At 39.3% G+C, this 13,036-nt stretch overlaps 1 protein-coding gene across 1 annotated transcript in view; it reads left to right on the top strand.

The window, feature by feature from the left end:
- Positions 1–13,036, top strand: part of ILDR1 (immunoglobulin like domain containing receptor 1) — a 148,467-nt gene that overhangs the window by 104,958 nt on the left and 30,473 nt on the right. Inside the window, exon 2 of the mRNA XM_044669165.1 lies at positions 5,574–5,801. Within this exon, the coding sequence (XP_044525100.1) occupies positions 5,574–5,801 (228 nt within the window). The remainder of the gene's footprint in view (positions 1–5,573; positions 5,802–13,036) is intronic.

The following is a 13,036-nucleotide window of genomic DNA, read 5'->3' on the forward strand; positions in this document are numbered from 1 at the left end:
GGAGGGGTAGAGACAGAGATGGAGGGGTAGAAAGTCAGAGAGAGACAGAGATGGAGGGGTAGAGAGAGAGAGATGGAGGGGTAGAGAGACAGAGACAGAGATGGAGAGGGAGAGAGACAGAAGGGTGGGAGAGAAGGGGAGAGAGGGAGGAGGAGAGAGAGAGACAGGAGAGGAGAGAGAGAGATCCTATACATGTATGCATAGGATGTTTTAGTCTTAACATTTATTTTTAGTCTTACATTTAATCTCACAAGAAGCCTTGTAGCATGGGGCAGTATCTACTGGATTGATCTAGGAGTCTGGAAAGACCTAGCTCTGACACATATTAGCTGTGTGATGATGGACAAATCACTTGACCTTTGAATATTCTAGGCCAATCTCTAAATGCAGAAAAGGGTTGATCTGCACTGAAACTTCCTACGTTCATGAAAACATAGAACCAGAGCAATACCAAGTTAGGTGACGCTTTCACAACAGCCTGAGAAAACCCCCATGGTGCCAGGCCACCAGGCAGGATTTCCAGGGGTAGAAGTGTCCTTCCTCAGACTGAAAAAAGAGAAAATGGGAGCAGGCAGGTGTCCAATGACCTGCTGGTAGTATTCCCACCTTGTCTCCAGGCGTGCTTCTGGAGTTATGTGCTTCTCCATGTTTATGCTTTCCTTGGCTTGCAGCCAAGTCATTTGTTCCCTAATTTTGTCCCTTTGGACCTCTATCACTTAACTCTTGCATATCTGTATATCACTGTATGTCTGAGAGAATCCAAGGAAATGGTGGGGCAGTATAGGAGAAGAGCAGAGGAAGAGGAAAAGACTCATTGACTTGTTCCTTATCCATAGCTGATCCTACTGAATCCTAATGGTTCTCCTATGAGGACAGGATTGCCCCACAAAGTGGAGTCAGAAAACTAAAACTAAGAGGGGAGTATTTTCCATTTTTTTTTAAACGATTTCTTTCCATGACAAATCAATGCTGTATATTGGTTACAAGGCAGAAGAGTGGTAAGGGCTAGGCAAAGGGGGTTAAGTGACTTGTCCAGGGTCACTAGCTAGGAAGTGTCTGAGACCAGATTTGAGCCCAAGAATTCATTGACTAAGGCAGACATTATACCAAGTGTGTAGTGGCTTCAGCTGGGTCACATCTCAGCTCTGCCACTATTTCTGTAAGTTTGGGAAATTTCTTTAATCTCTGAGCCAATTTCTTTATCTTTAAAATGAGAATAACAATATCTCACTGGATTACTATGTCAGAAATGTTTCCTAGATTGTAACATGCTTTAGAAATGAGGGAACTTTTATTCTTTTTCTTATTATCATTCCTAAGACAAGAGATCAACTGACTTTGAAAAAGGGATTGTTAAAATTTCTGACTCTTGTTCTAATGTATGTATGTGGTGGGATGGGGTAGGGAAGGGTTGTCAAAAGTGAAGCTTTTCTGCTTAAAAACTGATCAAAGTAAGCATCCCTGACTTTGAAAGTCTGATAATGAAATATAATATACTGTCTCCCACCCACCTTGAAAGAGGTTTAGGAGACAGAATGAATCATACCTTTTTGTGTGTCACCAATGAGGGAATGTACTTTGCTTGACTATGCTTATTTATTTGAAGGGTTTTATTTTTAATTGGGTGAGGGAGGGAGAAGAGATGATTAAAAAATACTTAATTGAAAATAAAACAAAATTAAATTTAAAATATTAAAATTCCTCTCTTGTTTTTTAAAAAACCCTCACCTTCTGTCTTAGAATCATTGTTTAGTATCTTTCTATCAGTTCCAAGGAAAATAAGAGCTAAACAATTGAGGTTAAACGACTTGCCTAGGGTCAAATAGCCAGGAAGTATCTGAGACCAGATTGGAACCCAGGACCTCCTATCTATCTCCTTGTCTGGCTCTTTATTTAATGAGCCACCTCACTGCCCCAAAAGCTCCTCTTTTAAAAGTGAGACATCTTGCAAAGGTATTGAATATCAGGCACCTGCATTTTTGTGGGGGTTATGCCAAACAGGCAAAATGGGTTTCTTTTTTCTTTGTTACTGGGTAAGAAAATAAAGTAAATTTTTATTTAGGGGAAGAGAGAAAATGGGAAAAAATTTAAAATTTAATGAACTTCATAGGATTATACATTTTGAGCTGAAAGGGGCTTTAAAAATAATCTTGTTTAACCCCTTCATTTGACAGATACCACCAGGGTTTGAACTCAGATATTTGGGACTCTAAATCCAATGCATTTGCATCCAGGGTTACTTCTGGAACCCTTGTTTTCTTGACTCCTCATCTAGGTTTCTATCCTTAGGCTGCCTATGCACATAGTAGGGACTTCACAAATATGTGGCTGGTGTTGTTTACTGGGAACATCTCACACCAACTAAACAAGGTCTCCTTTTTGAAAAGAAATCTAACCTTACTATGAAATGTCAAAGGTTTTGTAAGACATCCCCCAAGACGTCATCAGAGCACCATGCTCAAGGCTTTGAGTCTTTCCCAGAATCTAAGGGGAGGGGAAAGAGAGATCTATGTAGAAGCTAAAACAAGTTGTAGAAAGAGAGGTGAGAAGGCACCTGTTTTGCATACTCAACTACAAAAAAAATCACTTGCATATTAGGTTCTATGTTTAAAGCTTTATTTCTTATTAAGATTCAAATACCCTACAGATTAGGGGCAGGATGGTCTAGTTCTAGTCTAGTAATACCATAGAACAAATGAATTTATTAGAACTTTGCCTTGGAGCAGCCTTGATTGAAAGAAAGAGAGAAATGCTCTGGACCTCTAAGTGGGAAGGTAAGAATATTAGACCAACCATGCAGACTTTATTTTGCCAAATGCTGGATCTGGTCCTTAGGCTAAGTAACTTCCCTTCCTGACTTCCCAGAACCCTGAACATCCGCAATCATATGCATTTAGCTTAGCTGATGAGGTCAATAGCAAGGGAAACCACAGGACTCTTTATCAGGGAGCAAGCATAAAAATAGGAAGTTTCTTTTAAATCAGTGATTCCCAAACTTTTTTGGCCTACCGCCCCCTTTCCAGAAAAAATATTACTTAGCCTCCTGGAAATTAATTTCTAAAAAATTTTAATAGCAATTAATAGGAAAGATAAATGCACCTGTGGCCATCACTACAGCACCCACCAGGGGATGGTAGCGCCCACTTTGGGAATCACTGATTTAAATGATATACTTTCTTAGTTTAATTTCTCTCAGAAATGAAGATCTTATCACCTCTTTCCTGGGCTATTGTTATAGCCTCTTAACTGATCTCCTATCTCTAGTTCCTCCTGTGTTAAATAAATAAATAAAATGATTGATTGAGCAGCTAGGTAGCCCAGTGGATAAAGCACCAGGTTTGGAGTTGGGAGAACTTGGGTTCAAATCTGGAAATCTGGCCTCAGGCACTTCCTAGCTATGTGACCTTGGGCAAATCACTTAACCCCAATTGCCTAAGTAAGGATTTAGAAATAAATAATGATTGGTATCTTTGAGTTTTGTGTCACCTTCATTTTTTCCCAACATATCCCATTTCCTTCTTCAACCCACAGAATCACCCACTTTGGCAAAGGATTAAAAATAAACAGTTCAACAAAACCAACAAATCAATACAATGCTCCTATTTCCAATCTCTCCTTTACATAATTCAGAGTAATCTTCCTAATGTTTAGATCTGATCATGCAAAAGTCTGGTCAAAACATTAATGGCTCCCCGTTAAATCCTAAATCCTTAATTTGGCATTCAAGAGGCAGTAGGATATAATGGATAGGGCACAGGATTTGGGATCAGGAATATCTGGATTCAAATCCCATCTCAGATATTTAGTATTCATGTGACCATGGGCAAATCATTTAGCTTTTCTTTGCCTCAGTTTCCTCATTTATAAAATTAAGGGTTTGAAATTCCTTCCAACTCAAAAACTATGATTTTATGACCAATCTTTGTACTTTTATCTCTCATTACACAGATTCTCTTTTGAAGGCAAAGGAGTTTATTCATCATCATTTTGCTTTGCAACTCCCTCACTTTTGCTCATACCATTCCCTATACCTAGAATGCCCTCCTCTTCCTTAGCTTTTACCTCTACTTATCAAAATTTTACTCATATTCAGGCTCCAGCTCAGATGCCAACCCAGCTGGAAGATCTCTCTCAGTCTTTCTCTCTATGTCTTCCCCTGCAACCCCTCCCCTCTCTCCCTCTCTCTCTCTCTCTCTTCCCTCCTCAGAATTCTGATAGCATATTTCCTTACCAAACAGCCCACAGTGTGTGTGTATGTAAGCATGTACATATATTGTATATATACTATATAGTATATGAATACATACACACATTATAAACATTATATATATGTATATATGTTTATATACATATATATATATATATAAAATATAGTGTGAAAAATTAACACTAGCCCATAGCCTTTTCTTGGTACTCTAAGATAGACTTTAAAGTTTAAAAGGGGAAAATCTCATATTGATTTTGAAAATAGCCCATTCTCCAATTATTAAGTTGTAATTCAGCCCCACTCTTTGAATTTAGAACAAGCCTGGTGCTTATCTGTCAACAAACTACTTGAGGCAGTGGGAGACCCATGTATGGGCTGCATTCTAGGGAGAGACACCAGAGCCCTTATGGTTCCCTGGTGCTCAGAAGATGCTTGCCTCTTATCTAACGTGACTTCTGGAGCCCTGCCTCTGATCCAGACTGAGGTTGGAGTCCGCCAAATCAGAGGGACTCAGAAAAGTGACATCACTAGTAGGGACTTGGGGAAAATCAGTAGATTTCTTTTGCCTGGGAACCACAGAAAGAGGAGAGCACAGGGGGCACCCATAGTGTGGCCACATCTGGCTCAGGGGCAGGTTTGCAAAGGTAACAGGTGGCCACATGTGATTGGTGCCTTTTCTTTCTCTGACCTGCTTTTTAAAAAAAAATTAATAAATACATATAAATTAGGATACAGTCTCCAGAAAATTTTAATCTTAACAGTAGACATAGTAAATATTTGTGAAATCATGTACTATACTGTATTGTATATCTCATTACCCTCCACCCCATTTACACACACCCAGACAGACACACACACACGATTACTAACTTCTTGAAGGAAAGGCTTCTTGTACATCACATAACAGATCACTTTTTGTTGACTAATTTATTTGGCAGTAAACACTTGAGTTCAACAGCTCCAAATACTTGGGCTTCTAAATGAATTGAAGGATACCTCACTAATACCAGGCATTAGATGAGCTCATTTCTTTTCTCCTTCCCATAGCTGAACTTTATCACAACTCCTTCCTCATTTCTTTAATGAGTTCTCTCTTGATAAGTTCTCCTTCTGTTCCTCTTCTCCTATACTCTCCCCAGTGCAGTTATATCCCAGAATCTGGAGACTGGTGGTTCCTTTTTCATTCCTTTTGGTTCCTTTTTAATTTGAGAGACACACATACCCCACTGAGTCAAAATTGAAACCTAGTTCCTCTGACTCCAAAATCAGTGTTTTTCCCACTATTCCATGGAGCCTTGCTAATGGTGGTAAATTCCTTACAGTCAGCCAGCACAATTTGTTGATGTTCTTAAGGGTGTTATCTCAGATTCCTTTAGGATATTCTTGTCTCACTTCACTTTTTTTCTTGTATTCTTGGCTTCAGGATGCCTCTCTTTGTTGGTGACAGTACAGGATACGGAACGGTATGTCACGCTGTTTGCCTCTGTCGTCCTGAAATGTGACTATACTACATCTGCCCAGCTGCAGGATGTGGTGGTCACCTGGCGCTTCAAGTCCTTCTGCAAGGACCCTATCTTAGATTACTACTCTGCATGTGAGTATTTTCTCCACTTCCTTTCCTTTCCATCCCCCAAAAGCTTTCCTCCTATCTCTGTAAGTGAAGGAGTATGGAAATTACTGGAGATTCTCTTCCTAGACTATAGAAGACTATAGAAGCCTATAGAAGAATGCTTTTTTTGGGATCTCTATCCTTCCTTTTCTTATTTCTGAGGATTTAAAAAAAAGTTTTATTAGACAATAAGCTTCAAGAGGGTAGAGTTCACAATATACCCAAACTCCATACCTTTTTGGTCACCTTGCCCACTTAGTTCAGGCTTAATATCTACTGAAAAGTATAGGTATCAATGACATATGTAAAACCCAGTTGAACTGCTCGTCAGCTCTGGAGGGGGAGAGGAAGGAGGGGATGGAAAGAATATGAATCATGAAACCACAGAAAAAATATTCTAAATTAATTCATCAGTTAAAAAAAGCATAGGTATCCCTTCCACATCACAACTTTCCCCATCACAATTTTGATATATTGTAGGTCAGCAATTAGAAATTAAATGAGAATTTGGGAGAGTTTTGAAGAAGTCACAGACGGTGCACAAAGGCCAGCAGACAACCCAGAAAAAGTTTTAGGAATCCAGAAATGCATAAAATATATGTATAGTATTGTATAATATCAACATGTTTTATCTTTTAATATCTTAAATACACATAGTAAACATTCTATAAAAGAAAAAGAAAAAATTCAGACTTCTCTGGTATGAAGTGAGGGCCAAAAAACTTTACACAGCTTTTCCAGTTTGCAGAGATGGCACATTTTTAGCTCTCACAATGTAGGAGGATACCTGTACTTGCACTTAGGCTAGAGAGTTGGAGGACATCTAATCCAAACTTCTATCCAGAACAACTGTCTTCACTTCCACTTTTCTGACAAGTTGGTCAAAGACAGAAAAATACCATTTATGCAAGCACGCTTTTTTCTAGTAGCAAAGAACTGGCAGTAGTGTGGGTAACCATCTACTGGGAAAAAGTTGGATAAATTGTGGCACAAGAATGTAAAGGAAAATAATAAGAAATGGCCATATGAATAATTCAGAGCAACACGTGAAGGCTTATAATATGAAGGGGTGCAGAGCAAAGTAAGCACAATCAAAAGAGTAATTGACAAAATGGACACAGTAGAGAAAAAAGTGAAAACCTTTAGAATACTAGAAAAAGAAGCAGTGATCACAGAGAACTAGAATTCCTTCATCATGAATAGATTGTGGCTCCCGACTGACTTCACTTCCTCTTGACAGTTTCTAGGCTGCTAGACCATTGAAATTAAAGTGTATATAAAACTCAGAAAAACATTTGACTGAATCTTTTGTTATTCTGGTAGATAAGATCCAGGAAGAGACTTTGTCTAGAACAATAGAAGTAATAATCCTGCTGCTGGTGTAACTACATCTAGAATACTGCATTCAGCTTTGTTTTAATTTTTTTTTTCAAATAAAAGATTTTTTCAACGGACAGAAAATAAAAAACATGAAGGTTTTGAATCCAGCCCCATGAATAATTAAACAACTTTTCCTTCCCTCCCCAGTAAACCTCATTTTCACAGAGACCCATATAGTTCTTCAGATTTCTAGTTATACCCTTCAGGCCATTAGAAAGCTGACTCAGCTTCCCTGGACTAGTTTAGTCCACATGACACAGTGACCCAGAAGGGCAAGTTCTGAGTTTGCTTCTTCACATGAAGTACTCATTCATCCCCCGCATAAGTGCCAACAAAATCCTACATGTTCCGTCAATGGGGCTATATTTTCTTTCTTTTTTTTTAAAGTTTGCCTATTTTTTTGCCTGAGTTGTCTTGTTTTTTTCCTTTGTTAAAAATTTTATTTTAAACATTCTTTTCTTTTTAAATTGAGTTCCAAATTCTCTCCCTCTCTCCCACAGCCACTTTGAAAAGGCAAGCAATATATTCATTATATGTGAGAAAAAGTGAAAAATATTTCCATATTAGCCACATTTTTTAAAAGCAAGAAAAATAAAGTAAAAAAAAATATTTCCTCTCTGAGTTAAGGCAAAAGAGAGGTGATCTCCCAGTACCCCCCCCCCCCTTTTTTAAACCCTTATCTTCTGTCTTAGAATCAATATTAAGTATTGGTCCCAAGGCAGAGAAGTAAGGGTTAGGCAATGGGGGTTAAGTGACTTGCCCAGGGTCTCACAGCTAAGAAGTGTCTGAGGTTAGATTTGAACCCAGGACCTCCCATCTCTATGGCTTTCTTGATCCACTAAGCCCCCTAGCTGCCCCCTGCTTCTCTATATTCTTTGAAGTCATTGTATCTTAAAAGCACCATAACACAATTAAATTCATGTATCATATTTTGTTTAACCATTTTCCAACTGATGGAAATACCCACCTCATTTCCATTTCTTAGCTCTTACAAACTGTTGTGTTATGTAGATACCCCTCAATAGGGAAACAACTAAACAAGTTGTAGTACATGAATTTAATAGAGTATAATATAGTACAATATAAGAAACAATGACTATAAAGAATTCAAAGAAAAATGAGGAGGACTGTATGCTCTGATACAAATTTAAATAAGCAGAACAAGGTAAACAACATACAAAATGACTACAGCAATGTTGATGGAAGCAACAACAACCAAAAAAGCAAAGCAAAACAAAACTGATTGTTTTTTAGTTATGATGATCCAGTTGGGCCATGAAGGAGAGAAGAAAAAAGTTGACTTCCTTCTGTGCAGAAATGAGGAACCAAGGATTTGCAACTTGCCAATCTAGTCCAATCCAATAAACATTTATTGTCTAATATGTGCCAGGTACTCTGCTAAAGGCATGGGATAAAAATAACAAAAAAGAAGACGATGCTTTTCCTCAAGGAACTCACTATATAAAGGGGAAAGCAACACCTAGAAGGAAAAAGGAGAGAGGAGTAGAGAGGAACAGGACCCCAGGCTGGGAGCATCTTGAAGTGAAATCAGGCAAAACAGCATATGCAAAGTGGAGAGTGTATATTGCATATACTAAGACTCAATTTATTGGCTCTTTCTGGGTATCTTTTCATTTTTTTTTTAATTCACTGTAACGATGAATTGGTTCCTGAGAAGGGAAAAGGAGAAGAATCTATTTGGATTCTCCTCAAACTCTCTGTATCCTTTAATGCTGTTGATCATTTTCTCCTCCTTCATACCCTCTTCCCTCTAGGTTGGGCAATACCATTGTCTCATAGTTCTCTTCTACCCATCTGATTGCTCCTTTTCTGACTCTTGCTGGATTCTCTTCCAGGTCATGCCTTCTAACCATATGTCATCCGTCAGAGTTCTGACCCAGGTCCTCCTCTCCCTCTATACTACTTCACTTTGAAGATCTCATCAGTTCCCATGGATTTAATTAGCACCTCTTTACTAACTTCCAATCTCAGGCTTCAGTTGTCTCTCATACATCACGAACTGGATGTCCAGTAACTATCTCAATGAATCCAAAATGATACTCGTTATCTTTGCCCCTAAACTCTCCCCTCCTCTTACCTTCCCTATTACTGTTGATTGCAACACCATTTTCCCAGTCCCTCAGACTCACAACCTAGGAGTCAGCCTGGAGACAGCCTCACAGTCTCTCAGCACCCCCATATTCAAGCTATTGTCCAGGCCTTTCAATTTCACCTAGGAAGTATCTTTCCAATTATACATCCTCTCCTCTGACATTATTACCACCCTGGTGCCATGCCCTCATCACCTCCTGCCTGGACTATTGCAATAGCTTGTGCGGGAAGAGGGGGTTTGCTTGCTTCAAGGCTCTCCCCTCTCCAGTCCATCCTCTATTCAGCCACTAATGTGTTTCCCAAATTGCAGGTCCAACCCACTAGTAAAGTCCAATGGCTCCCTTTTGCCCCCAGGATCAAATACAAAATGCTCTGTTTGGCATTTGGAGCCCTCCATAACCTAGCCCCCTACTCTCTTTCTAGTCTTTTTATACCTTACTTGCTAATATATACTCTTTGATCCAGTGATCCACAAATAAGGCACTCTATCTCTCAGCTCCAGACATTTTCCCTGGCTGTTCACCATGCCTAGAACACTCTCTCCTTCTCTCTGACTACTGACCTTCCTTTATGTTCCAGCTAAAGCCTCACTTTCTATAGGAAGCTTTCCCCAACCCCTCTTGGTTCCAATGCCTTCCCTCAGTTATTTTCTATTCATCCCGTGTATAGTTTTCTTTGTATATAGTCGTTTATATGTTGTTTTCTCCATTAGACTGTAAACTCCTTGAAGGCAGGGACTGTCTTTTGTCTCTTATTGTTTCTCCAGTGCTTGGCACATAGTAGGTGCTTAATAAATGTTTATTGATTGATTAACAAAATCATTATTGATTAATAAAGATGAAGTAAAGATAAAATATATTAATGGAAAGGTTTTTTAAAGTAGTCACAAATCTTTTGGTGTATATGAGGGTTCTTTTTTTTTTAACATTTATTAATATTCATTTTTAACATGGTTACATGATTCATGCTCCTCCTTTCCCCTTCACCCCCCGCACTCCCCCCACCCATGGCCGATGCACATTTCCACTAGTTTTGTCATGTGTCCTTGATCAAGACCAATTTCCAAATTGTTGGTAGTTGCATTGGTGTGGTAGTTTTGAGTCCACACCCTCAATCATGTCCACCCCGACCCATGCGTTCAAGCAGTTGTTTTTCTTATATGTTTCCTCTCCTGCAGTCCTTCCTCTGAATGTGGGTAGCATTCTTTACCATAAATCCCTCAGAATTGTCCTGGGTTACTGTATTGCTGCTGGTACAGAGGTCTATTACATTCAATTTTACCACAGTATATCAGTCTCTGTGTACAGAGTTCTTCTGTCTCTGCTCCTTTCGCTCTGCATCTGTTCCCGGAGGTCTCTCCAGTTCGCCTGGAACTCCTCCAGTTTATTATTCCTTTTAGCACAATAGTATTCCATCACCCGCATATACCACAGTTTGTTCAGCCATTCCCCAATTGAAGGACATACCCTCCTTTTCCAATTTGTTGCCACCACAAAAAGCGCAGCTATGAATATTTTCGTACAAGTCTGTTTATCTATGATCTCTTTGGGGTACAAACCCAGCAATGGATCAAAGGGCAGGCATTCTTTTATAGCCCTTTGAGCGTGATTCCAAATTGCCAGCCAGAATGGCTGGATCAGTTCACAGCTCCACCAGCAATGCATTAATGTCCCAATTTTGCCACTTCCCCTCCAACATTCATTACTCTCCCCTTCTTTCATTTTAGCCAATCTGCTAGGTGTGAGGTGGTACCTCAGAGTTCTTTTCATTTGCATTTCTCTAATTATTAGAGATTTGGAACACTTTCTCATGTGCTTATTGATACTATGAGGGTTCTTTTAAACTTCTATATTTAGCCTCCTTGGGAGTATATTTCTATCAGTGGGATCTGTGGGTCAAAAGACATGGACATTTTAGTCACCTTATTACTATAATTCCACATTTGAATTCCATATTTTAAAATGTCTTAGACATGTAAAACACAGTGGAATTGCTCGTTGGCTATGGGAGGGGGTGGGAAGAGGGGAGGGAAAAAACATGAATCATATAACCATGGAAAAATACTCTAAATTAATTCATTAAATAAAAATTTTAGATTAAAGAAAAAAAGAACATGCCTTGGAATTAATACTGTATATTGGTTTCAAGGCAGAAGAATGGTAATGGCTAGGCAATGGGGGTTAAATAACTTGCCCAGGGTCACACAGTTAGGAAGTGTCTGAGGCCAGATTTGAACTTTGGACCACCCATCTCTTGGCCTGGCTCTGAGCCAGCTAGGTGTCCCCCAAGCAGCCTTTTTGAATCCTCACTACCTTCCCTTCCTTTTAATCCTAATACCTTCTCTCATTTTGTTGATTATTTGTAATTTGTCTTGTATATAACTTCCTTGTACCTCATTGTTCACATGTTGTTTCCTCCATTAGATTGGGAATTCCTTGAGTGTGCCTCTTTTTGTATTTTCAATGCTTAAGACAGTGCCTCGCACAGAGTAGGCACCAAATGAACGCTTATTGACTGTTTGGAGCCTGAGAAGGGGTCCATGAGGTTCACCAGACTGCGAAGATGATCCATTGATTTAGGGTATCCTTAATTTAAGAGTAACATCATAACTATCATCAAGTACTTATAGAACTGTCAGATGGAATAAGGATTATCCTTATTGCCCCTGAAGAAATTAAAAAGAATTATTGGCATTTGCAAAAAGGAAGATCTCTGCTCTATGAAAAGAAAAAATTCCTTATAATTAGAGCTACTCAAAAATAGCATAGTCTGGGGCAGCTGGGTGGATCATTGAGTGGAGAGCCAAGCAGGGAGATAGGGGGGCCTGGGTTCAAATGTGGCCTCAGATACTTCTTAACTGTGTGACCCTGGGCAGGTCACTTAACTCCTATTGCCTAGCCCTTACCACTCCTCTGCCTTGGATCCAAAACACAGTATTGATTCTAAGATAGAAGGTAAGAGTTAAAAATAAATTGTTTTTAATTATATAGTCTGCTTCAAGAATCAGTGAGTTAGGGGGTAGCTGGGTGGTTCAGTGGATAGAGAGCCAGTCCTAGAGATGGAAGGTCCTGGGTTCAAATCTGGCATCAGACACTTCCTGGGCAAGTCACTTCAATCCCATTCCCTAGCCCTTACCACTCTTCTGCCTTGGAGCCAATACACAGTATTGATTTTAAAATGGAAGGTAAGGGTTTTAAAAAAAAAGTAGTAGTGAGTTATCCCTCAATAGATGTCTTCAAGTGATACCTCTTCCAGTCTCTTGGATTTGGAGACCTCTCTCAGACACATAAGGCTTATCTATAGCAGGTTGCCTCTGGACACACTGCCAAGCCACCTCTTCTGGAAACTTCCATATGCCATGGTTATTTCCCTATTTGATATACTGGCTACCCCTCAGCATCTTCTTGACTGTGACATTAGATTAGAATCCAGCTGAGAAACCCCTCCCTTGAAAACCCCTGGGCTCTGGTTTCTTTATAATGCTGCCTGAGTAGTATGGAGGAAAGCTTGGTAGAACCCAGCAGGCCAAGACCAAGGGAAACCTGGTTGACTGAAAGAGGACCCTATTGATGACTGAAACAGTTGTATCTACCTACTCCAGCAACTAAATCCTGGTAGTTTTATTATTACAAATCTTGAACTGGAAGAGATCTCTATTTTATTTATTTTATTTTTTTAGAAAAATTTTCCTTGGTTACATGATTCATATTCTTTCTCTTCCCACCTCC

The sequence above is a fragment of the Gracilinanus agilis genome, chromosome 3 (genome assembly GCF_016433145.1).
Source record: "Gracilinanus agilis isolate LMUSP501 chromosome 3, AgileGrace, whole genome shotgun sequence".
Classification (NCBI taxonomy): Eukaryota; Metazoa; Chordata; class Mammalia; order Didelphimorphia; family Didelphidae; genus Gracilinanus; species Gracilinanus agilis.